Below are 27,470 nucleotides of genomic sequence, written 5' to 3'. Positions count from 1 at the left end.
AACAGTTACTAAACAATCACACGGATGCACAAGAGAACCAAAACCCATGTATTTTCCACACAATGAAAAGTAAATAAACACCGTGTTTGAGTGGACCGAATGCAACTTTGGGACTAAAGTAAGCAACACTCAAAGCAAGATAATGTGGAATATAGCAACAGTAAAAAAATAAAATAAAAATGATGTTTCAAAGTTGTGTGATTACTGTTTCCACCTCTAATGAAAAAAAGATACACTTCACATAAGGCAGGTGACCTCAAAAACATTAATCTATTACTCAAACCAATCTGATTCAAAAGACATACATGATGCACGCATTCTTGCTAAACTTCTTAAAATAATGAATTATCACTGAATGTGAACAAGGAGGATTTATGTATGATATTTCATTAGAATGATATATGACTCAAGACTCATACTTTAATCAAAGCCTTTTTAAGGCTACATATAGGGTACAGTATTCACTGTCAGAGAAACAGGTATTCCTGCCAAAGAACTAAACTGCACTCCTTACTAAGATTCCTGAGTAACAGCCAAAGTAGCAATCTCTGAGAGGCATTAAAAATTAGAAGCAAGGTATACATGCATTATTACAAATAAAGTACCACTTACCAAAATCATAACCTTCTGGAATCACATTGTGGCTGGCAACTCCATGTTTTAAGTTAACCTACATACACCATGGAGTTAAAAACAAGTTGTATTTTTATTTCATTATAAAGTTTTAAAATATAAAATGTTAGCCTTTTAATACAGATTTCAGACAATCCCTCTGATAGACAGTCTAAATCAAAATACTCATCTATGTTTTAAACAGAATGAGACTTCTATTTTCAGCTGATAAAAATCACTGAACAGTAAGATGACCACATATTGTGTATAATTTTTGTAACTGGCAATAGACAATTTTTTTTTTTTTTTTTTTTTAACTTCTTCAGATGGGTGTTGTACTTCCATCATGTAAAAATCTTAAAATTTACTGGTTTTCCTCAAAAAAGCTATTAGCAACAAGACAATTCTTGAGGACATTGATTAACATATATGGAAGCAGAAATGAATGTAAAGCACGCCCTATGCTTCGCAGTATGAACTACAATACTGCATACATTGTCTCATGCTTTCCTTACCAATGATTCATCACTACCACCATGGTAGAACATCTCCGATTTCACATTCCAGTAAGCAAAAAGGTTATCCAGTCGTACAAGCTGAAAATACAACAGAATATATGTATTAATACCTACAAATTTTAGGTTCATAATTTGGATTTCATAAAGTGTTGATGAATTAAATATTCAGAACATCCCCTGAACACTCTGCATTCTTTTATTTTAGAGCCCATACAGATGTTTTCTTGATCTTACTTTCTATGGAAGGAACTCTAATTTAGCTTATTTTAGTAACAATTCTTTCTTTATCATACAGTTTATATTGTACCTTGTAGAACAACTTGGCAGTTTCATCATGTAAACACGGATTCCAATTCTGATCTGAGGTCTGGAATGAAATTTAAAGAAAGTTATTCCAGTACCTGTAATACATCAACATATTATCATCACCGAAAACAAACCAGGAAAAAGAGAGGAACATCACCATAATTAGACCACTCTGAAAATAATGGAACCACATCTTCTGATTTAAGATGATTAAGACATTCTTTTAAGTGGAAACTTGATAAGGCTATTTACCCCCCCAAAAAAATAGACACATCTAACCACTGTGACTGGCAGGCTACACATAAGAATGAAAAGATTCTTTAAAGTTCTGTTTTCAGTAGTGCAATTCTTTTCCTTTACACCAATATTATTTTTACGCAGGTTCTTTGGAAAGAGATAAACAATGGACTAGAATTTTTTTGTAATTCTAGAAGCAGCATTTTAGCGTGAGCCCAAAAGAAACACTATATGCTATTACAGTTTTTCAAGAGTGAAATAATAATTTTTTTTTATTCACTACGCAAAAACCACACCACAACATTTATGCTGGACTTGACAAACCAAGTATTACTGTTGTGGATTGCTCATGATTATAGACAAATTTTCATTAGATATTATGACACCACAATAATACACAAAAACATAACTTTCAACATGCTTTTAAGATGAAAAATAAAATTACCTGCAAACTTAGGTTCTGAAGTGAAATCCCAAATGACAAGGGGTTATTCCGATTTGTGATCTAGCAGAGCAGGGGGAAAATATCAAAAAAGGATTACCTTATGCTCTAAATTTAGATTTGGAAGTAAACAGACAACAATTAAATATATACATACATACATAGATATAGAGATATATATATATATCTCACAGATCTGACAATTATACCTTATTTGTGCCTGACACATGCTTGTAAATATCTTCATGCTTCGGTGCAAGCTTTTAATCAGTTTTCATTTATAAGGTCTTTTGGGGGGGATTTTTAAGACTATGAAATTCCCAGAACTTTACTAGGATTCCCTTGGCAGGGAAAGCAACTAGAAGAAATGAAATCAGATAGATTCCTAATTTCATGTTAGAGTGCACAACCTCTTATGCTGAGACATATAAAATACTTACATCATCTTCATAACGAATATGGATGTTGGAAATTTTCACCTGAAGATTTTTGATAACCTGAGTGACTAGTTTTTCCACAAAAGTGTCTTGTTTCTCTTCTTTTGCTTTATCTAAGTTAAAGGAAAATAATATTTTGTTTGCATTAAAGCACTTTAAAAATTACATTAGAGAAAACAAAAACATAATAGAGTTTATATGACAGATATTTAAATTTTCTATTACACTGTACTCTAGTTGGATAGAAATGCCTTTTCAGTATAATCCATAAAAATTATGGTCAGACTAGACAGTTTCAGCTTTATTACCTCCTGCATGAAGAATCAGGTTGTTCAAAAACATGACTTGTACCCACGGATACTCAAAGTGGCCAATACATATTTCTTGAAAGTACCAGAAGTTAAATTCAAGATTATGAGACTTTATATGTATCAAAGAACAAAGTAAACAATCTTTAAAAAGGTTTAATTCTTTACTATTAGAAGCAAAGTTAAATTGTTTCTTATGAAAGAAGAGGAAAATAACATCAGGCAACATATGACATAAGCAATAGTTCAAAAGCCTCATTTATATCAGATCACATCAAAGCTTGAACCTTTTGCTTTTCAGGATGCTTGCTCTGTAATATCAATGGCAGTAACACCTAAAAATCTGTGACTAATAGATTTTTAAGTATCAAGAGGAAAACAGGAATCTAAACCACTTTAAGTGACAAATTAAAAGAAAGAAATAGCATTATTTTCATTAGCTTTTCCCACTCTTACCTTGGTCAGCTATTTTCTGCTTTGCTTCCTCTATTCTCTGTAATTCCCTTTGTCTTGCTTCCAAGAACTGCCTGGCTTCTTTTTCAGCATCATATTTTACACCTAAACAGACAATGTAAAAAGGTACGATATAAAAAAATAAACATATTTTTAGAAGATGCTGTTTCAAAAGCAATAATTTTCATGGTTTGTTAATAGCTGCATAAGATCAAAAAAATTAGGTGACTAAATGTAAACTACTGAAAGACACCCCGTTCCCATTATCTAATTGCATTTGCTAGGACTATTTATTAGATGAAAAGTTCATGAAAGCAGGATCAACCCATTCCAGATTCCTTTGATATCACATCAATCTACATTCACTTTTTCCTCTACATTAACTTACTGGCTGTGGGCACAATAAGCAAATAAACTCCATCAAGAACTGCCTCAACAGGCTGAGTATAAAGGTTTTGCCATGGAATCTGTAAGTTAAGTTGACCTACAAACACAAAAGAAAAAGGTTGAGATATACAGTTAAATAGTTGACTGGAAAATAAAAATATTTAAAAGGTAATTGACATTTAACCACAAAATCTCTGAACAATTATTTTATTGGACAGAAAAAAAACAGTGCAATCAAGGCACATGTCCTTTGGGTTATTTGTTTTACACAGGACACAAATGAACATGCGGCAAGTTTTTCCATGAGCAGAACTATTAAGTATACAGGTCCTCTCTTTTTAACCTTGATTTACATTTCTTCTTAATAACACCAACCTCTCCCTCCTTGCAAACCTGCTGCAGAATCCTCATAAACAAGCAAAGCATGGGCAGCTCCAATATGATCAGCCAGCTAAATACTCCCCAATACATATTTTTCTTTATTTTTCTGTGGAAGAGAGTATTCAAGTAGTGTGTATGTTTTGTAAACATGGGGACTGTGAGGTTACAGAGTCTCTGACTCTTCACAAAAGTACTAATTTAAATAAACTATGAAATCAGTCAGCAAAAAACACATACTTCTAGGGTAGATTAAGGGAAATACAATGGCTTTAGATTAGTTTGCTTTAAGAAACCATTACCTTTTACAAGACAACCAACTTGCAATGAGAGAACTTCCCATATTAACAAAAATAGGGAAGGAGGATAGAAAAGGAAGTGGAAGGCAAAATCCTTCCGAGGGATGAGAACTAGCTCTGCTCACTTGCTCATCTTTGCTGTGTTGGGTTCTTATTAATATTAAGCTGATTAGACAGGACCCTAGTATATTTTAACTTTGCCACCTCAGCTTAAGAAAATCAGCTGCTTCAAACATTTTTGCTTCAGAAGAAACACACTTCAGAATGTACAAAGCATTCAAATCAAGGAAACGCGGTAAATTACTTGCTCAGGACGCCTAGGGCGACTTGCAAGGAAAAGCAGTATGTTTAATAACTCCTGCATGGGTGTATGGTGAAATGTAACTTACCAATATGTCCCGCTATAACTTTAAATGGCACATCCAGCTGACTCTGAAAAAAAGTGGTTTAGAACATTGAAGCTCATTTCAGCAACTTGTGAAACGCTCCCATATTAGAAAAAAAAGATGGTAAACTTAAAGCTAACAAGTTTACCTTTCAACCACTGAAAAAACCCATTATAATGGGACAAGTAAGCATTTGTTTGCTTTTGACCTCAATACATTCTTTCCGCTGTTGAGGGTTTCGTTTTGAAGAAAAATAAAGCTAAATGAAGCCAGCATATACCTTCACCTTTAAATTTAATCTCAAATTAATCAGTCAATCCAGACAAGTGGAGAGGAAAAAAAACCCAGTAAGTTTACACTTAAAAAGTACAGTGTACCTTAAATATGAACCAAAAAAGCACATAAAGCCCAAAAGTTCAAGAATCATTTTTGCAACAATTTTATTTTCACTAACTTACCAGTGCATTTTCTTTTATTTCAAGATTCTTCAGTGCTACGGCTCCTAAAAAACAAGAAGCCAATAAGTAAAACTATAATAAGCAAAGTAGTTGTGGTCCTCGCTAAATATCCCAAAGCCTGAGTCATTAGTCCCCGACCTCTGGCACTTCAACTATTTGCTGTAGAAGATATCCACAACCTTCACCTCAAATATTCATGAAAGATTATTAAGAACACACCATTCATGCTATAAAATAGTATCTGGTATTTTCTTATGGAGCTTGCATGTCCATGGGAAAAAAAAAAAAAAATCTAAGATTTGTATAAACGTTGGAAATTACTGTCACATTTTGTAAGGACCCATTTTTAAATTAAAAGTTTGCTTCTTTTTCCTCAACCATCTGCTCCCTGTGCTTTTGGAAATCTAGCAACATTAAATTTAGAGTGAATTTTTAGCTCTCAGAAGATCTTACATTTGCAAGATGTATTTATAGGCTTATAAAAGTTCACAGGAAGCATTTCAGTAAATCTGATTTTTTAAATGTCTATAGATAACAATAATTCCATACCCTGTAAACACAGAAAATTTGGATTTGTGAGATTTGATTTTACAACATATTTGGCATCAGACACTTGCCATACAAAAGGAACATTAGAAGGGACCAAGAAACTCATGACATGCACACACTCCAAAGCAATGTCTTCTGCAAATTCTACAGAAAGGATGGAACACCTGCAATGGTTACCTTCAAATTAGTTAACACACAAACATGGAACAGACACCTTATACAGCTTAGCAGCGGCATAAATGAGATTCAGGAAACCAGAAGCAGATTACAGGCCTGGAAATGTATACATCTTGAGATTGCAAACAAAGATTTGATTGACCCAATAATGTTTTCCTTTGGGGGATACAAGTTATAAATAGCCAATCATAGGGGCAGACAGGAGCTCCAACTGCAAGGAATATCCTTGCCGTTGTGCAGTGCTGATGGCATTAGACTTACGTTCAAAGTATCACCAATTTTGTGAAATCAGACCCTAATCTCAAATATGCATTTATTAGAACAGTTGGTTCACGTTGTTGAACTGCTGTGGAAGAGCTGATCAGGTAAAGTAATCCATCATTTTGTAGCACTCGTAAAATACTATAAAGTTTTTAATTATTTAATTCATTCATTGCAACAATCTATTATCACTTTACAGCAGAATTCTATACATCTGGCACTTGGTACCATCAGCATCTCCAGACAAATACTATATGCAGAAGGTATTTTTTAACAGCTAGTGGTTCTGCTATTAAGCCTTACAACACACCTGTACTGTACAAAAACATTAGGGAAAAAAAAAAAAAAAAAACCAAAAAAAAAAAGGATTTCCCGCAGTAGTCTGTAACTACCCTAGTAACTATAACTAGCCTACATAGTTTGTAGGTAATAACAAGATGACAGGTTTTATATATCATTGGGTTCAGCTCTAAATTTACTCCTTGAAAAAGCTGATCCTGCACAGACCATTTTAACACTCATTAGAGAAAGTTTCATGACAGACACCAAAAAAAGGGGGGGGAGGGGGGGAAGTCATTTGCTGCTCTAAGATGACATCACTAATTTGTACTTGCATTCATGGCAAGTAATTCTAATTGTATGCAGAGCAAATGTTCAGTTTGTAACCAAGTTATGATGCACAGCATGCAATTTTTGCACATTAGTTGAGCCACGGTAAAAAAAAGTTCACAGGCAAACTATAAACGTGACGCATGAAGCAGTTTAACTGGGTTTTGTTTCTTCACTTTCATTGTCAGCTAAGCAAACATCACCTTATTAAGGGTTTGGCACATGCCACATTTCAGCTGAGGCACTGTAACTTAAGCTGCAATAATTTGGCAACCCTAATGCTTCTGAAAACAAGGTACTGTAAAATGAGTAAGGATTATTATCTCAAGCATATACAAACAACATTTTGTTGTACAGAACTACAGCTCATTTTAGCTGAGTACATTGTTAATGGCAGAGAATAAACATGGTATCAACAGTGTTTCAAACAAGGCAACTTTGACAATTCTACATGAAATGTTGGGAGTGGGAAGTTGGGTAAACAACTATTCAACATTTTCCTATACTTAACGGTTTTACAATTAGTAAGTTAAAAGGTTTCAGCTAAAATCATTAGAAGAGGTAGAAAACAGGAAAACCTCAATCATCTCGATTTCCATATAAAACTACTGAAACACATTCAATAAAATATCAGAGTTTACTTACAAAAACCTTGATTGTGAGACTAACCACAGTGAATAGACTACCAAAACACACCAAAGGCTCCTACTGAATCACTATGTTTTATGTATGCATGCAACCCTTCCTTTTCCTATACTTGAGATGGAATGCAAAAATGGTTGACTAAACATTTGTGCAAGTAAACATGAACTATTTGCAAAGTTAGCATACCTCACTGGCAACCAATTCTAACACTCACTATTTGAAATGCAATTAACTGACCATGTCAGTATCTTCTTTCATTGCCAAAATTTAACCCTCTCAAATAGAAGTGGAAAAAATCAGGGAACAAAGACCTGTTACAGGACATAACACTGCTACATTTTTTACTACAATTTCACTGTCTTGGAGCACTGCCAATGGATTTTAATTGCAAGAATTTCAAAATACATTAAGATGTGGTTGTTTGGCCTTGTGGGGTTTGAGGGTAGAGGGATGTCGTTCCCCTCTCCTGCCCTTTTGGGGGCAATTGGATCTTTCCTTATTTTTACAAAGAAATGCAGCCAGATAAAAGCCCATTAGATGGATGAAAAAATGCCCAACTAAGCAACCATGGAAACTGTATGGAGTGGTACAAATATCTAGGGTTAAACATGCAGGCAAAACAATAATAAAAGCCAGAACATTTATAAACAACTATAGCACAGTCTAGGAATTATGTAAGCTATATTATAAAGCAAATTCTTAGTTTCAGTGATCTCTGGACATTGTAAATAATTGAACAAAATCAAACATTTGTCAAAATTATGGAACAAACAGGTTTGTAGTTTTAATTTTAGATACTCAAAATAACTTCATGAATTTGTTTGCATGAACTAACACCTACTACCAAGGACTTGGCTGACAAAAATGCATCTATAAAATAAAATAACACTCAGTGAACCATTTGACCAAAGAGGCTTAACTGAAATTGTTACAGATGTCAACAAGAGCTGAAGAGGGGAAGAACATTAATCCACATAAAAACCTGCAAATTTAACCTATGCGTTAATCCCATCTCTCCTGTCTTATAAATAAGAACAGAGCAGAAAGAGTGAGGGAGCAGAGAAAGCAGGCGAGAGAGAGAGAGATGAAAGATGACAGGCATCAGAAACTGAAAATACCTCAGCTGGTATCTGACCAGTACCAAACACTTCCACTGTCGTGGTTTAAGCCTAGCTGGTAACTCAGAATCATGCAGCCGCTCGCTCACTCCCCCCGTTTCTTCCCCCTTGCTCACAGAGGGATAGGAAGGAGAATCAAAAGAATGTAAATCCCATGGTTGAGATAAGAACAGTCCAGTAACTAAGGTATAAACCGAACTATAACTACTACTAATAATGATAATGATAGTGGAAATAACAAGGGGAGAGAATATAAAAATAAAAGGGGAAAACGAAAGAAACAAAAAACACAAGTGAGGCACCATACAGTTGCTCGTCATCCGCTGACCAATACCCAGCCTGACCTGAGCAGTGAGTGATCTGGGCCTTCCAGGTAACTCCCTCCAGTTCATATACTGGGCGTTACGTGCTGTGGTATGGAATAACCCTTTGGCTATTTTGGGTCAGGTGTCCTGTCTCTGCTTTCTCCCCGGTTCTCATTGGCAGAACATGAGACTGAAAGTCCTTGATCAGAGTAAACATTACTTAGCAAGAATAAAAACATCGGTGTTATCAGCACTGCCCCCAGACTTAAGTCAAAAACTCAGCACTGCACCAGCTACTAAGGAGAAAAATAACTGCTACAGCTGAACCAGGACACCCACTCACATATTTTAACATAAATTCTGCTTTTTAGCAACAGCATTATCAGCTTCTGAACCCCTCTGGTTACTTCATACAAATTGCTGCTTTTGCCTTTCATTTGTACAGTTAATTTTTGACTCTTTTAAGAACATCTTCTGGAGACAGGCTCTAAGTTTTTGAGGATGACAGTGCCTGCCAAACACCTGCTCTATTGACATCTACTGTAAAATAGGTCATGAAAGGCAGCACAAAGTACTAGATATTCTTCATTCCTCAATAAATTCAAATTGTTAACATGTAGGGGATGGATTGCACCTACTATACACTTGCCCTGCTATATCTGACCACGGTATGCAAAAGTAGTCATCTTTATTATAATAGGTGTAGCCATAACAAATAAATAAAAAAAAAAAAAAAAAAAGTGCTTGTGTGCTCACAAATTTGTGTCAATTATCTGCATCATCCTACTAACATAGCTTCCCCATAAGAGACACCAGCTATTCAAATAACAAGTTGTGTTAAGTAAGATACGCTTGAGACATTACCTAATAAATAGGTGTGCCAAGTCAACTGAGAATTAAGTATTTTGCAGGACAGTATAGAAGGTCTGACCACGACATGGAATTAAAAAGTTATTTAGGCCCAGTCAAAAGAAAATAGCAACATGCTGAAACAGCTGATCTCTCATCCTGTTTGGAAACCTCAGCATCACTTCACTTCTCAGAGATAACTGTCATTACTTTAATCGTTTCTTTGGGTATTGAAGTATAACTTTATTAGGTCTAGAGCACACAAAAATATGTAACTTGTCTAGATACTTCTCTAACCCATTTACCTAAGCCAAGTACTTACACATTTGTTAACACAGCTTATTGAAACTATCAGAGTAAGAAGAGGTTTAAAACACTATCTTCCCCAGCATCAGCCATTAAATAATTACCCTTGATGACTCCCTAACACAGTAGCTTTTTATTCTGCTTCATACTAACAGAATTCTTAAGGAAAAAAGAATAAGCTTTTGTTCCCTGTTACATTGTTTTCTGAGCCTTGGCCTTTCCAATATTGGCCTTACCTATTCAAAGTACCTTCTTTACTTGCATAAGCTGACCCATGTCCTCCCTTCTGCACTGCCTTTTGAATTTCAGGTTATTCAGTTCTTGCAAATCTCTCAGCCATGACTTTGTTTCCAGACATCGCATCTTTCTTTAGTATTGAGACAGTCTGCATTTTTACCCTTCAATCTGAGGTTTGGGGTTTTTTTAAGAGGCAAAAAAAAATAAAATAAAAGAAGACTGTCGTGGTTTAAACCCAGTCAGCCATGCAGTCTCTCTCTCACTTTCCCCTTCTTCCCTCCCCCCACTCTCGGAGGGATGGGGAGGAGAATCGAAAGAATGCAACCCCCATGGGTTGAGATAAGAACAGTTCAGTAACTAAGGTATAACACAAACCCCTACTGCTACCACCAATAATAATAATGATGAAGGAAATAATGAAGGGAAGAGAATACAACACCTCATCACCCGCCGACTGATACATCGCCCCCCCCAGCAGTGATCTAGCCCTTCCGGGTAACTCTCAGTTATATCCTGGGCATGATGTGCTGGGGTATGGAATACCTCTTTGGCTAGTTTGGGTCAGGTGTCCTGTCTCTGCTTCCTCCTGGCTTCCCCTCCTCCATGGAAGAGCATGAGACTCACAAAGTCCTTGGTCAGACTAAACATTTGAGCAGTAACTGAAAACATTGGTGTTATCAGCTCTGTTCCCAGGCCAAAAGTCAAAACCACAGCACTGCACCAGCTACTAAGAAGGAGAAAAAATGACTGCTACTGCTGAACCCAGGACAAGACTCACCTGTAGTTATTATGTTCTCATGTATGCTGTTTGGAGCAGTTTCATCACACAACTTTACTACACAGACTGAATCTGGATAGAGTTAATGTGGCATACTAAATTCTCTTATTATGCAAAATGAAAAAGCTTGTTCATTAAAAAGTCGTTACTAAAGCTCCCAAATTTGCAGAAGCTGAAACTATACAGTTTAATCTCTATAACCAGAATCTACCAACAGCTTACCACTCTTGATTTAAACACGTTAGCTATGAAATACCACAAGGACATAACCTGTTCCAGCATCTAAAAAAAATCCCTTGGTTATTTAATCATTCAGAAACAAAAACAAACAAACAAAAAAAATATGGCTTTTAAAATTTAGGATACAGATTTATAGTGTGCATGCAGTACTATAGCATCCAAAAAGCACTGGCCATTTGTTACAGAAAGAAAACTTCCCTTTTAATCGCTATCAAAATATTTAATTGATTTGGGACAATCTGATTTCAAGACTACAGGATTTATGTAAAATTTAGCAAGTTTATGACACACAAAAACAAGTACTATATAAAAACACAGAACTGTCAATGGAAATGTTTTCAGAGAGTGCAGGCAAGCACAAAAATGTATTAAGTTTACACGAAATACAAAGACAAAAAATAGTACTATTTTATTAAAATGATTTATTAATAATGATTTATTAACAGTAAAAATTATTAAAATTATAATAATAATTTAGTTCCATAATTTCAGTAATTAGGAAGACAATAAAATTATCAGTAGAATATAGATACACTGAGCGTAGGGATCTATTAATCAGTGATGGCCTCCATATAAAGACAGCAGTCTACTGCTATTACTACTGTTACTGCCTTTTAGATAGAGGCATGCAGTTTTTAAGTCCTCCAAGATCTTTGGAATGAAACAAAACACATTGTTTGAAATGAAACATTAAACACAGTTTAAGTTGCAAATGCAAGTGCAAGCATCATGCAGTAGATGAGATAAAAATAAACCCCTACAGGTGATCCTTCAGCAATGCTACACAGGCATCTCGGAGCAAGATGTAGCTTCATATATCAGTTTTTATGCTAAGCAAGTGCACAGACTAAGTAGAGAAAAACTAATCTTTTTTCTAGTACAAAGGCACCATTCTGTAGAAAAAGGAATTTAAAGAAAAAACACACTAAAGCCTCTAAAATATTAAAACTACTTGAAGAGGAAATAAAACAAAATTAAGTTCCACATAGATAAAAAACCATACCAGCTCAATATTAACACTCTACAGTTAAAATTAGTGAGAACTATTTAGAATTTTTTTTTTTTTTTTTTTAAGTGAGAGAGCTAATGTTCATCTAGTCTGGCAAGAGTTGCCTCGTAGAACTATAACCTGCCAGGAGTAACCACCAGCAATCTACAGTGCCGGAAAAATAAGGTTTTACCCATTTGCAATGTCTAAACATTGCCCAAAATATTTAAATGTTCCATATCTTAAAGTTCCTTTCTCCAAAGAGATACAGAGGTCAGCCTAGCGTGGTGCTGACAGCTTTATGGCGTTAATGCCATCTTCATTATTATTAGACAAAGCTGCAAGTGTGAAGCTGCTGTCCTTGTATTGATACCAAGTCTGAACAACAGCAACAGCAAGAAAGATGGAGGGAGGGAGGCCTATTTATTCTGTGATTCTATTCCCTGCCCATGGCAGGGGGTTGGAACTAAGATGATCTTAAGGTCCTTTCCAACCCTAACCATTCTACGATTCTATTTTACATTATTTTGCTTGCCTTCCTTGAAATGAAAGAAGAAACTATGGTAACTTAAGAACACAAATGGTGTGTTCAGTACACAAATGATTTGTTTGATATTGCATCTTTCAGCAAAAGTGCAACTTATTCCTTTTATACACAATGCACAGTATATAACACATCAATGCTACACTGGGCCTTACTGTTACAGGCCAAGGACTACTACTTTTTCTCCAGCAGTTACATGTGTTGTCACAGTGTTACAACTCCATACAGACAATAAATTTTGCAAAGATCCCAAAAATTCCCTGACTTACTGAAGCAAAATTACAGCAGAGATGAAACCAAACAAGGACACCATTTTGGAAAACAGATGCATGAAACAAAAATGTCCAAGGCACAAAAAACTCTGATTCATAAAATGGGTGTACCTAAGACTGGAATTGTACCTCGAGGATGCTTCACACCTGCAGACATATGAACGCACATAAAAAAAAAAAAAAAAAAAAAAAAAGACGCAAATGTGCAATTCTGCTTTTGCTGATGCTGCAGACACCCAGAATGCACATTCAAAACCCAGCCAGGAATGGTCTCTGCATACGCATCTGTCAATTGCATGGGTCTTACTCTTCTTAAGCTGCCTTACTTTCCCCAGACATACTGGAAGGAGAGATTTTTGTTGCTGTTTTCTTGTACTTACGTTACTAAAGGGTCCTCCACAGAACAGAATACTTCCCCTCCTTTAGAACGGGCATGCTAAATGGCATTCTACAGACTATTCTACTCGCCTAGCACGGCTGGTCATAGCCTCTGCAAACAACTAAGACAGTTTCCATTCCTGATTCTTCAACGCTAAAAGTGACAAATATTCTAGATCTACTGATGACAGCACCAAGAAATGGAATGTCACTGCTGTTCGCAGAGAGGCTGCTCACTTCCACCGGCACAACACCGATACTAAAACGTTATCAAAACCCCGTTTGTTTTCAGTTTCTTGTTTCCCGATGGGGAAAAGAGTCGGTCCGGTTTGGCGCTCAGCAAGGCCGGGTAAGGCGCCCCGCCCAGCCCTCCCTGAACTTTCCACGAGAACCCTGAGTGCCGCTCGGACCGACACCCGCAATCTCCCCACCCAGGGTGCGACCCAGCCAGAAGACAGCACGGGCAGCTCCACGACGAAGAATAAACCGCAAGCGGGCATTCACACACCCCCAGCGCTTCCCCTCCCCGCTGCCGCACCCGGCTGCTCCACGCCCCTCGCGGACACTTCCCTGCCTGCCTGCCTGCCCGCCCGCCCCCACAACTATTTTTAAGCTGCCGGGCAGGTGGAGCGGCGGCGGAGCTGCGGGCAGTCAGCCCAGCGCGGTGGCAAGGCGGCACCGCCCGCTCCGGCCCGACCGGCCCCGAAGCTCAGGGACCACCGCCTCGGCCTCCTCCCTGCGGAGGCGGGCAGGCAGCGCATCGAGGGTGCTGAAGGCGGCGGCGGCGGCGGCGGGCGGGCTGGCAGGCTGCTCTCCAGCGCGGCCGGGCCAGGCGGCGCGTCCCTACGCGGCGTGGCAGCCCCCTACCTCCCCAGATGCCCAGCTTCAGCTGGGAGCTGTCCAGGTTCACCACGTAGTCGCCGAGGAAACGGTTCAGGACGTCCACGACCAGCGACTCAAACACCATCCTGTCCCCGGCTGCCTCCCCGGCAGCAGCAGCAGGAGGACCACCACCACTCCAGCTCCAGCTCCTGACCGACCCCTGCCCCTCCCCCAGCCAGAGGGGACGGCCCTGCCGCCTCCGCCCCGCCCACCCTCGCATGCGCCTTGGGCCGCTCTCTGTCGCGCAGGCGCGGTAGCCTGGTGCCGGCTGCAAGCAGGAGAGGGCGGGGTGTGCTGCGCTGCGACATGAGAGGCAGCGGGGCTTTGGTGAGGTGCGGGTAGAGAAGGGGGAGCAGGTTGAGCGGGAATGGGTTTTTCCCGGTGTGCTCGCGGTCGGTCCGAACGCCACGCGGTGGTTGCACACTGGCCGGCACGTCCTGCCAGGGTTTAGAATGTCAGTCAGCTGGTCCAAGGAGTTCAAATGTGATGGCTGTTACCATTTTTTTTGAATATGTTTTTTGCCCCGGCTTAAGCCACTGTAGAAATTACTGCAACACTCAGCTGACTGAATTACTGTCCACGACACCAAGCTGTGTGATGCAGTCGACACACTGGAAGGAAGGAATGCCATCCACAAGGACCTTGAGAAGCACGAGAGGTGGCCAATGACAACCTTGAAGTTCAACAAGGTCAAGTGCAAGGTCCTACACCTGGGTTGGGGCAACCCCAGGCACAGCTACAGGTTAGGCAGAGAATTGATGAAAGCAGTCCTGAGGAGAAGGACTTGGGGGTGTTGGCTGATGAGAAGCTCAACATGAGCTGGCTTCGGTGTGAAACCAATCGTATCCTGGGCTGCATCAAAAGAAGCATGACCAGCAGGTCGAAGGAGGTGATCCTGCCCCTCTACCCTGCTCTCATGAGACCCCATCTGCAGTACTGTGTTCAGCTCTGGGATCCCCAATGCAAAAGGGACATGAACCTGCTTGAGCAAGTCCAGAGCAGGGCCACAGGAATACTCTGAGGGCTGGAACATCTCTGCTATGGAGACAGGCTGAGCAAGTTGGGCTTCTTCAGCCTGGAGAAGCGAAGGCTTCGGGAAGACCTTAGTGCAGTGTCCAGGGCCTAAAGAGTGCCTACAGGAAATCTGGAGAAGGACTTTTTGCAGAGGCATGAAGTGACAAGACAAGGGCTAATGGCTTTAAACTGACAGAGGGGAGGTTTAGATTAGACATTAGGAAAAAAATTCTTCACTGAGGGTGGGGAGGCCCTATCACAGGTTGCCCAGAGAAGCTGTGGCTGCCCCATCTCTGGAAGTGTTTAAGACCAGGCTGGAGGGGGCTTTGAGCAACCTGGCTTGATGTGCGTCCCTGCCCATGGCAGGGGGGTTGGAACTAGATGGTCTTTAAGGTCCTTTCCAAGCCTATCTGTTCTGTGATTCTATTATTAGCATAATGACTAAACCAAGTTGAATCTTGGTACTTCTCCAAAGAGCTTGACTCTCACACCACTGGGATGTGGTGAATCAAACTGCAAAATCTGGGTCATGTTTGCCCTGAGTAACTGTGTGGCAATGCCTCCACCTCTCACAAGATTCTTGTTCTGTCAGACAGCCACAGTGCATTTCTTTGATGATGGCAGGAAGAAAATAATTTGTATGCAACTTGTTCCTGGAACTGTGGCAGTTAGGTTTGAAATTAAGTTAAAAAGTTTCATTGGTAAGCAAAACTCCTGAGTTTTTACAGCATGCAGTATTGGGTTTGCATAGCACATTTGCGGGGACAGAGGGCAGCATTTCTTAGAAGAGACCGGGTACTGCGCTGTGCCAAACAGCCCATTCCTGCCAGCTCCAACAGACCCACTCCAGAGCACAGCTGGGCCTCTCAGCAGTGCTTGTGGCACTTCTGTGATAATGTATTTAAGAAAGGGTAAAAATTGCTGCGCAGCAGCTGTGAGTGAGAGGAGTGAAAAAAACATGGGAAAAGCAGCCCTGCAGATACCAGGGTGAGTGTAGAAGGAGGGGAGGATGTGCTGCAGGCACCAGAGCACAAATTCCCCTGCAGCCTGTGGTGCAGACCATGGTGAGACAGGCTATACCCCTGCAGACCATGGAGATCCACGCTGGAGCAGATACCTACCTGCAGCCCATGGAAGACCCACACTGGAGCAGATGGGTATGCCTCAAGGGAAGCAGCAGCCCATAGAGGAGTGGGTTTTCTGTCGTGACCTTGTGGCCATAGTTAGAAGTCTGTAACATTTGCAGACTTACCAAGGCAAGAGAGTTCAGAAGAAATCTGAGCAGTGTTCATGCAGAGGTCAGGATAGCAGGTCATCAGGTCATCTTCAGGGTACAGGGCTGTCCTCTGGTACAGGACAAATCACAGCCAGCCTTCTCAATCACGTATTAGAGTTCAGGGAGGTAAACTTGCCCATAGAAGAAATAGATAAAAGATGTTTCTGCTTGGTTTTGTTCTCAAAAACTTCTGATTTCCAGGGTCTAATGAAATCACATAGCTTTAGGCCTATTGATTTCAGGTATTTTCATGTACATAAATATGCAAATTTTCATGCTGGTTTCTTCGATGTTGCAGGTAGTGCTTTCAGAATGGCTTTGGCTCAAAACAGCATGAGGGGTGATGAATTAAAACAGGATAAACTGTGAACCTCATTTAGTGTGTCACCAAAGCCCACCAAACATTGAATTCTGTCAATCTTACAAGGATGTCAAAATGTATAAACTATTTCATAAACCATTTATAATGCATTCATAACTACAATAAAGCCACACGTCACAGGGATGCCTTATTTCTAAGGCTTTGAGAGATACATGGTTTTGAGTCTTCTTTGGAATCAGCTGAATCATGCTGGAACAATGTTTGCTCTAGTTACACAACCTATCCTGAGGACAAGGTGAAATTACATATAAGTCCTAAACTACTTTAATTATACATGCAGCAATATACTAACTGCTGTAAAATGTAGTAAGCTTACTCAGTAAATCCATAGTACTGAGCCTAAACTCTTCGAAACTGGAAGAGTCTAAGCACCCCTGAATTTTACATCTGTTCATGATACTCAATAAAACTCCAAAGTCTGCTTATCAATAAAACATTTCATCTCAATTTTAAAGCCAGTTCTTGCAGTTGTAGCAATGAACTAGAGAGTAATTGCGTTCTTCCTGCCATCATCAATGAAATGCTTTCAGTGGTTTGGCAAAACAAACACTGAAAGTTCAGTAGGCTTCTGAATACATTCACCAAGAAAACGCTGATCTTCAAGCTTTGTTCAGCAGACTTCTAGCACTGTAAACTGTGTCTTTTCGCTCACTAGTTGTAAGATGTTCTCTTGTTGATGTCTGCTGACAAGAATTATTTGTTGCTTACATGCATACCATCAAGAATGTATTTTTGGTGCCTAAGTAACTGCAGAAGTCTGGCCCTATACGTGAATGGTTACTAGAAATAGAACACAAAGTAGAAGATTCCTGCTTTAACTGAAGAGGTGCCATATGGCAAAAGGAAGGAAATAGATAACACTGTCTGAGACACTAAGGACAATAATTAAGCCCAAGTATATTACATCCACACTTTGTCCATATGATTCAGTATGAGCTTTTCCATTTAGGCTAATGTTTTTCCATATTTCTGGTTTTACTTTGGTAGTTTGATAATTAAACAATATTGTTGTCATTTTTATGGTTACTAATTTGTTATTATTGCATATGCTTTTTGTTTCAGAATCTCAAAGTGAGAATTCTGTTGGTTTGGTTTTTTCTTGTTTGGGTTTTGGGGTTTTTTTATTTGTTTATTTTGGCCTTTTTTTTTCTTTTTATAGGAAAACAGGATTTTTCTGTAGAGATTAGGTATTTTAGCCAGGTTCTTGCAGCATTCATTGGTCTTGATAGAGGAATAAAGTTCTGGAATTCTTTTCTAGAGTCAAAGCATTTCTTGGCAACTTGAGTTCTCTTGTGAACTTCAAGCTTTGTTAGTTGAAATTCTTTGAGTTTAACTAAATGAGATTATTGCACATAATATATAGTCAGAAGAAAATATGCTACATGGAATTGCAGTCTAACATAACAGTAGACAGAAGAAGTTTTTCCAATGTACTTCTCATTTTGGCAGTTGTTGATTAAAAGATTTGATGAAGTACTATACTTAGCATTTAGTTTACACCAGAGTTCAGAATTTGCATTTAATTTTGAATTGGGTAAATCATATATATATCTACTCTAACTGACAGGATTTTGGAGCTCTATCCTCACCCATATGTTTCCAGTGTAGATAAAATACATGGAAATGATTACTCCGAAGAGTTCCAATTGGAAGAAAGGAACATGAAAAAAAAAAAAAGGCAGCAACTAGCAACACACCTTAAAAGTGGCACTTCCTGAACAATCACATGCACTCTGATTTGGCTTCCCAAACAGCCAGCATTTGCAATGGCATTTTTTTCTACTCTCTGGTTTTAGAAGGGTGGCATTAATGTCATTGTAAGTGATCCTTAGATCAGTGAAGTAAACAGAGATGTTACCACTGATTCTAGTAGGAATGGCATCGGGGCCCTAGCAGGGCAGTTCTGAATGCTGGGAATACAAGTAATCTGTGTTTGATATGACAAATTTACACAAGAGAAACCCATGTTAATAAGATTGCTCATAGGATACACATGCTATTGACAGAACTGCTCAAGGTACACTACCTGCTATTTTGCATGACCCAGACCTCATTTTGACAGAAGTGGCAGCTAGATATAACTTTCTTAATTTTAAGAAATCACTTTGAGAACTCATAGGCTATGTTGATGTTTTTATTCACTCCTAGCCTTTGTGGGTGAAGTATGGCTCCATTTGTTCAGCTGCAGTGTACATTCCTACTGTGCTGCAGAGACAAATACCCACAGTGTGCTGCATTTCCTGCACAATGTGTGGCACTTTGCTTCTATTTCTATGTGCTATCTTATTGTTAAACATATTGTTTATGTTTTAATTAAATACAAAGCACTAGTCTTCAGTGGAGCCTGTACTCAGTATCCTGCATTCAGACATCTGTTGTGCTACTGGACGTCAGGCAGTTAATATAATTGCACTGTTGCAGGTCATCGTGGTTTAACTCCAGCTGGCCACTAAGTACCACGCAGCCCCTCTCTCACTTCTTCCCTGCTAGTGAGATGGGGATAAGAATCAGGAAAAGGTAAAACCTGCAGGTTGAGATACAAACAGTGAAATAATTGAAATAAAGTAAAATGTAATAGAAATAATTGTAATGAAAAAGAGAGGAATAAAGTCCAAGAAAGACAAGTGATGCACAATAAAATTGCTCACCACTCGCTGACCAATACCCAGCCTGACCCAAGCAGCGATCTGGGCCTTCCAGATGACTCCCGCCTGTTTATATACTGGGCATGATGCGCTGTGGTATGGAATACCCCTTTGGCTAGTTTGAGTCAGGTGTCCTGTCTCTGCTTCCTCCAGGCTTCTTGTGCACCTCCTCACTGGCAGAGCATGAGACTGAAAAAGTCTTTGATCAGGGTAAGCGCTACCAAGCAACAACTGAAATATTGGTGTGTTATCAGCATTGTTCTCAGACTAAAGCCAAAACACAGCACTGCACCAGCTACTAGGAAAAAAAAAATATCTATCCCAGCCGAAAACAGGACACAGCTGTACTATTGTAATGCTGAAGGTTAGTAGTAGTAGTCAAATGGTATTTTTTATGCTAGATTTAACCTGTAAGACTGTTTAATCTGTTAAATGCATGTCTCTAGAGGTTTGGAGGGTTTTGTGTGGGAAAACGTAGCAAGAGAGACGAGAGAAGTCAGGTGTGTAGTGTCAGATCTGAAGCTCAGTATGTGACTGAATATTTTTTCCTCTGTTTCAGTTGGCCGAATGTCATGACTTGACCCCAGCTGGCGGCTAAGGACCATGCAGCCACTTGCTCACTCCCCCCCCCCCACCACCTCCGGAGAATGGAGGAAAGAATTGTAAAAGTAGGTGAGAAAACCTGTAGGTTGAAATAAAGACAATTTAATGGGGAAAGCAAAAGCTGTGCATGCAAGAAAAGCAAAACAAGGAACTACTTCATTCGCTACTTCGCATGGCAGGCAGCCATCTCCAGGAAAGCAGGGCTCCATTGTGCGTAATGGTTACTTGGAAAGACAAATGCCATCATTCCAAAAGTCCCCCTTTCCTTCTTCTCCTAGTGTTATATGCTAAGCATGATGCCATATGATCTGGTGTACCCCTTGGGTCAGCTGGGATCAGCTGTCCTGGCTGTGTTTTCTCCCAGCTTCTTGTGCACCCCCAGCCTGCTCACTGAAAAAAAAGGCCCAGAAAAGGCTTTGATGCTGTGCAAGCACTGCTCAGCAGTAACTGAAACATCACATCTGTGTGTTACCAACACTGTCCTCATCACAAATCCAAATCATAGCACCATACAAACTATTTGAAGTACATTAACTCTATCCCAGCTAACAGCAGCACACCAAATCAGAAATATGACTCCTCATGAAGTATGTATTTCTGATACTGTTTTGTAATATCTGTATTTTTAAAATTATTCTTAGTCGTTGGTCAGCTGATAGGAATGTATGAAAACCAAAAAAGATCTTAAAAGGCAGCACTACATATTACATTTAAAAAAAAAAAAAAAAAAAAACACAGAAGTGGCAAAGCCAAAATGCTAGTGGGATTCCTTAACTATAATGGAACCTCTGGATACTGAACTTGGCACTTGGTGTTTCTCCTGGCAGGACTGCAGGAATCAGAGTGAATGAGCAATTTTGCTGGTAATAGTAAGGACAGTTACAATTTTGAGAGCTGTCTTTATTAAGTGACAGGGACAGCACCATCTAGTGGGGGTACGCAAGTTTCTCAGCATAGTGTGTGACTGATGAGCTCACTCATTTTTTAGTGGTTTATATCCAACAAATAATTACAACTAATGTGAATATTTTTAAGTTATTTTATGTCCCTTTTTAAATTAAGTGCACAGGGCAAACATAAATTCTCACAACACAAAAATACACATTTCAGATGGCTGGCCTTTCTTTGCAAAGTACCTTTGGCATCCCCGCAGTCATCTAGTAGTAAGTTGATGAGCTCTACATGGAAGCAGGTAGAGCAAGACTCAAGACTATGTGGTCTTCCCATAGTGTTGGTATCCTTAGGTACTATAGGTAAAAGGCTGAGAAGATAGAATATGTTGCCAAAAACATTCTTGTAGGTTTTATCTCTGTCAAAATGGTAAGGAAGCCAATGTAGATGTTAAAACTAACTTATAGAAGTCCTAGGGATTAGTGCCATTTTTGTGTCCCTTTTTTTAAAGACATTGATTTTGTGCTTATGGAGAGGCCCTGTAGGTGAGCCCTGGCAAAACAGTTATTTAAAATAATATTTGGATGTGGACTGTGACTACCCCTGCTGCAATGGGGTGTCAACTTGCCCAAATCTGCTCAGTCCAGAGGGACTGGAGCCATCACTGCTATGTCTCACTTCCTGGTCTTTCTGCACTGTTACTCGCTTTGCAGTTGTGTATGGAGATACTTGAACTTCATGGCTCAAATGGCAAATCTGAATCCAGTAGTTCCCTGTATGAGCTTTTCCATAGAAAGAGGGCATATGGGCACTTGTACTTCGGTTAGAGGAGTGATGTTTCACTGTAGTTAAAATCTGCATGACACTAGAGTTCAATTAATTTTTAAAAAATCTAGCCCAGGTAGCCTAGTCATAGCCCATGGTTACTTCTATCATTATATGGAAAAGCACTAGGATGCAAACTTGTACAAAAGCAGCTGGTAACTTGTGGCAGGTAACTGTTTAGGAGGCCTGAAGTCATCACTGATGAGAAATAAAAGGGCATGTGGGAAATAAAAGAGAAGAAACATGGAAAAGCAGATACCCACCCACCACCAAAGCATAAATTTTTCATGTACGTATTATTTGTAGCTGACACCACTTGCCGTCTGTAAAGCAATGCCTGAATTGGTGTTAGCAAGTTTCAACTTATGTACAGTGATTTTTCTAGATCATTATAATAAGTCATTAAGTGTTGTTAGCATGATTTTTCCTCTTGATTTGTGCCAGTAAACATTTTAGATATCAGAATGAAAACTCAGAATAATGTTGGGTTTTTTTCTTGTGAAATGATAACTAAAAATTTGGTGACCCTGTTTGTTTAGATAATTTTAAAATTCTTTCTAATACTGTATAGTCATGACTTTAGAACATGATTTTGTGACAAATCGAAGTGAAATGTGTAATTTGTTTGATCAGTAGTAACAATAAATTCATCTACTCCCACTAATATCTTTGCATCTATTTTGCTGACAGGCAGGGTATGCAACAAAATGACCATACACTGGTTTGTATAACATGCACAGTTTATTAAACAAGCATACTAAAGCAAATAAGCGCTGTAAAGCAAACAAGCACACTAATGCGAATTGGGTATATATCTCTATATAGTCAGTAAATAAGTACAATAAAGTAAATCAGATACATAGATATATAAATACAGAGGAAAATTAGCAATTCATCACATCGTTGCTGCTTAGAGAGGACAGAGATTAAGAAGAAATACATCACCAGTTACCACCAAATCATCATCCAGGCCCACACTTCAAGCTGGGAAGCCCTGTTGGAGCCAATGCCAGGAGTCTGAGGTAACTGAGAAAATTCCTGTGCAGTGCGTACACCCATAGGTGAGGCTTTGGATTTGGCTACAAGAGGGTCCTGCTTTTATACCCTTAGAAAAACAACTGGCTTTATGCTAGATTGGTAATTGTTTACTCATGGGCAGTGCAGTTTCTCATGATACCACTGTTACTTGCACCAGTGTGGCCAAGTATGAAGGTCATAGAACAGCTGCCCACCTATGTTTTCCTGCATCTTTCCGACAAACAGTCATGATGAACATAAACGTACATACTCTACTGAATACACTTTGACAAAAAACTCACTTGGTTATGTTTCTCAGTCATGAGAGGGAATCAAATCCCAGCTAGGTTCCTATCCATTACAGCATCCCCTCTTCTTTAAACTTTTCACATGTTAAACAATAATTATTATTTTACATCTCTTGCTCTGTTTTCTAATATTGCAACAAAATTTCATCTCATGGTCAGCTAGGGACCTAAATCCTCTTGTAGGAGGATTTATCAAGAACTTTCAGATTATCTAAATAATGATAAAACCTATTAACTGTTTATTCTATATTTTCAGTTTTCAAAGGTATCTGTCAGGCTCATGATTCACAACAGACATTTCTAGGCTGCTTCTTAGTTTCTCCCTGATTCTATGATGTAGAATTCTGTCTAGCAATTTCTTCACTTATTTTTCCTTGTTCCGAGTTGCGCTTAATTTATCTTCAGAACCCTGACCTCAAGTAATTATTTCAATGAGGAAAAAATGTGTGCGAGGACCAGAACTCAAATAATAGTCATCTGCTTGTGAAATTGTCTCTCTTATCTGTTTTATTTCTACTGGGCAATCCTCTGTATCTGGAAGAATAAGTCTTAAAAAATGCCCAAAATTCAGCTTGTCATAGGTACCTCAAGTTGCTGAAATTGGTTTTGTAAGTCTTAATCTACATGCCTTGATGCCTGTTGAAATCCTTCTTCTCAAGACATGGGGACAAGCTGGCCATACATAATTTGGGGAAGTGTAGCAATAAGGAAGGGATGCCTATAAAATGAACTGAAGTACTAGGGCATTTAGTGCACATTGGTGTTGTAACATTTAAGTAGGTTGGCTAAAAATAGGCAGTTTTTTCTAGGCAGCAAACAAAGCAGTCTGCCTGCCATGCTTCAGGGCCCTCACAGTGAAATGCATTTAAACCACTTCTACTTGAGGAAGTTTCTTCCATCATGGCAGGTAAATCATAGAGTTTTGAAGGCTTAGACAACTGGATAACAGTAATTTTACGAATTTCAGTGTCATTTGGTAGATTTATGCATGTGTAGAGGAGACTGCATAACAGTCTCTGAGCACAAAGCCAAATGATGTATTAAAAATCACATTTTCAGACTGAACAAGGCGGGTCTTAAGTGATCACTGTGCTAGAGAAAATGATTTGTTCATAAATTGTGCTATGGTAACATGCATGCATCTTGGATTACCAAACCGTTAGCTTAATGGTATGTCCAGGGTCATTAATCTTCTGTTCCTAGAAATGAAGGTCTTAGTCCAGTTCCAGAAAGAGTTTATTTGGAACTAACTTGCAAGCACTGGTACCACTGTTTCATACTGTCATGGTTTAAGCCAGTTGGCAAGTCAGCCACACAGTTTATACTCCACCCCCCCAGCCCCCCCCCTGGAGGGATGGGAAGGAGAATCAAAAGAATGTAACTCCCACGGGTTGAGATAAAACAGTCCAGTAACTAACACAAATCACTACTGCTACCACCAATAATAATAATGATAAGAGAAATAACAAGGGAAGACAAAATGATACCACCCGCCAAAAATGAGCCCGACAGAGCAGTGAGCGTGCCCTTCCGGGTAACTCCCTGTTACATCCCCGGGCATGTGGAATACCTCTTTGGCTAGTTTGGGTCAGGTGTCCTGTCTCTGCTTCCTCCCAGCTTCCCCTCCTCTCTGGCAGAGCATGAGACTCACAAAGTCCTTGGTCAGAGTAAACATTCTGACCAGCAACTGAAAACATCAGTTTTATCAGTACTGTCCCCAGGCTGAAAGTCAAAACCACAGCACTGCACCAGCTACTAAGAAGGAGAAAAAGTGACTGCTGCTGCTGAACCCGGGATACGTACTCACATGTCTGTTGTTTTTTTGAACCTCTGAATTTAGGACCTTGTATCCCATTTCATACCTTTGCTGAATTCTTGTTGATTTGTGCCTTGGAGATTGCTTTAGAATTCTCCTGATTTCCACTTCCACTTCTCCTGGGCTGACTTAAGTGACATAAGGTTGACTTTCAGTCAATTCTTTTTTTTTTTTTTTTTTTTTTTTTTGGTTGAAGCACCTTTTTTTTTTATGCAAATGTGAAATTTCCGAACAGCATAGGACAGCACGTAATGCATCAGTAAGTACACATGTGGTCATATAAAACATTAGGTAGTAAGATATAATGTATGTCACTGGTAACTTACCAATAATAAAAATGTCTCATTTTTAATCTATAAAACATAACAGCATTATGAATGTTTTGCCGTAGTTCCTTTTCTTATGTTGTCAAAACTCAGTGCTTCATGTATGCTTTTTGTAGACTTGCATCTGTGAGACATGAACGTTGCTATGAAACTGGATAGTAAATTTTTAAAGTGTCATGTTTCATCTTGTGTCTGTCCCAAAGGAATATTTTGGTTTGAAAAGAAGTTGTTTTTAATATACATTTGTGGATTTTTATAAAACCAGAAGATGGCAGCAAGTGTTGACTAGAATTTTGTACCACTGAACGACTTCACACCTTCAGAGCAAATTGATATCCTTTGTAATGCAAGCATTTGCTTTGAGTGTGATGTGTGGCAGAAAGGAGCTGATTTACATTTCCATCAGTACCATTATTCTTGCACGGGGGAAGTAAAAGGGCTAATCCATTTCAAACAGATTTATCCATTTGAAAAGACTAATGCTGTGAGAGGCTGTCAGTGTGCATATGCCAAACAAATAATGCAATGATCTGTCTAATATGTTCCCTGACAATACAAAACCACACATATAATGATGTTTTTTCTGTGTACTGTCATCTCTGAAGCTTTTTGCAGCACGTGTTCAGAAGATAGGTGCGGTATCTGAATAGGCATATCAACAGCTGAAAGTATTAATGTTGGTGGAAGGTACCTTATATGTTGATTCCAGGGTAGTTCAGATTGTGGGTAGTGCTTCCATGGAAGTTGAGGAGAACACTTAAAGCTGAGGTCTAATTCTTTTGATATATCAGAGCCTGTTTCTAGTTCTGCAGGGTGGATGGGAACCCAGCTTGGGACCTGAGCAATGAACCAGCAAGTAGAGGTGTAGGAGGTTTAATGCTTGGTTTCTAGATTTTAATTTGGGTGTTGTATATAATGTCAATTTGTGGAAAGGCAGGAGTAAATGCAGACTATATTCTTTTCACATTTTTATTAGAATAGCACACTTGCCCACAGCAACTGATTGGAATAATTTAAAATTGTTTCTGGAAATCACATACTTGGCCACACACTAAAGCTAGCTTTGAGTAGCTAGGTCAACAGACCTTGCTGAAGTTAAAGAAGGAAAAAGTTCTCCCCTAGTTAGTGTAGGTTGCACTGGATCAGATAGGATCTGAGAGAAATATAATGAACATCACACATCTTTAAATAGTAGTTTTGTAATACCAGCGTCCTTCAAAGAGTTTAGATTTAAAGAATTATAGTGTAGCTATTTTGATGTAAGGTTTAAGTATCATCAAAAGTGATCTGGAAGCCACTCGTGATTTTAAAATTCTTCTGAATATTTTGCTTCATCTGGGCCTTTATAAGCCTGAAGGAACTTAATTTATTTAGTTTCTTCTCAGACAAACCATCTTATAACTTTGATTATCCTCATCCTTGATTTTGTTTTCCAGTTTATCTGTTCAAGATGCAGGTGAGTCATGGGGTTTATAAAGTGGTATGCGGATGTTTACTCAGCAACATAATGATGTTGACTGATAAAAAATTTTACTATTAAGTCATAACGTTTGACTTGCTTATCTGTACCTGCTTATAGTCTAACAGTCATACAGTGAGAGAAGGAAATGGAAGAAAAATACAACAGTTGAACTGATAACGATATTCTCTGCATGTGTGTGTGTGCGTGCGTGTGTGTGTGTATGTTGCAACAGCATGGTCGGGAGTATGCTCAACTACCTTCCAAATAGAAGAGATGTGAAGCTTTTTATTTCCACCCCCCTCCCATCCAACACGGAGAGTATTGGGAAAAAATGGAGAAAGCTTTTGAACTCCAAGGGGAACTAAGTGGCCATAATAAATTTACAGGAATCAAAAGAGAAAAAAAGAACAGATTTGTTGAATTGTTTTGTGTAAGAAAGAATTTGTGTTCCACTGGTGAGGGAAATGTTGGTAAGAATATTGTTCAGGGGTCTGAATGCCATCCAGCTAGTAGAAAAAAAGAGTACAAAATTAGTGCTCTGAAAAG

At 39.0% G+C, this 27,470-nt stretch overlaps 1 protein-coding gene across 7 annotated transcripts in view; it reads right to left on the bottom strand.

The window, feature by feature from the left end:
• The window catches only part of VPS13A (vacuolar protein sorting 13 homolog A), a 104,149-nt gene extending 89,658 nt beyond the window's left edge, over positions 1–14,491 (bottom strand). For all 7 annotated transcript variants that reach the window (XR_013958690.1, XM_080636871.1, XM_080636872.1 and 4 more), the window contains exons 1-10: positions 14,345–14,491; positions 5,222–5,265; positions 4,767–4,809; positions 3,702–3,797; positions 3,317–3,418; positions 2,556–2,665; positions 2,119–2,178; positions 1,438–1,497; positions 1,128–1,208; positions 613–670 (exon numbers count right to left, since the gene is read on the bottom strand). Coding sequence is in view for 6 of the 7 variants with exons in the window: in XM_080636871.1 (XP_080492997.1) it covers positions 613–670; positions 1,128–1,208; positions 1,438–1,497; positions 2,119–2,178; positions 2,556–2,665; positions 3,317–3,418; positions 3,702–3,797; positions 4,767–4,809; positions 5,222–5,265; positions 14,345–14,444 (754 nt within the window). In the remaining variant the exon portion in view is untranslated. The remainder of the gene's footprint in view (positions 1–612; positions 671–1,127; positions 1,209–1,437; positions 1,498–2,118; positions 2,179–2,555; positions 2,666–3,316; positions 3,419–3,701; positions 3,798–4,766; positions 4,810–5,221; positions 5,266–14,344) is intronic.
• Between the last annotated feature and the right edge of the window lie 12,979 nt (positions 14,492–27,470).

This window comes from Psittacula echo (genome assembly GCF_963264785.1).
Source record: "Psittacula echo genome assembly, chromosome: Z".
Classification (NCBI taxonomy): domain Eukaryota; kingdom Metazoa; phylum Chordata; class Aves; order Psittaciformes; family Psittacidae; genus Psittacula; species Psittacula echo.
Note: the sequence above shows the minus strand (reverse complement) of the source record. Positions and strands in the feature narration are given on the sequence as shown.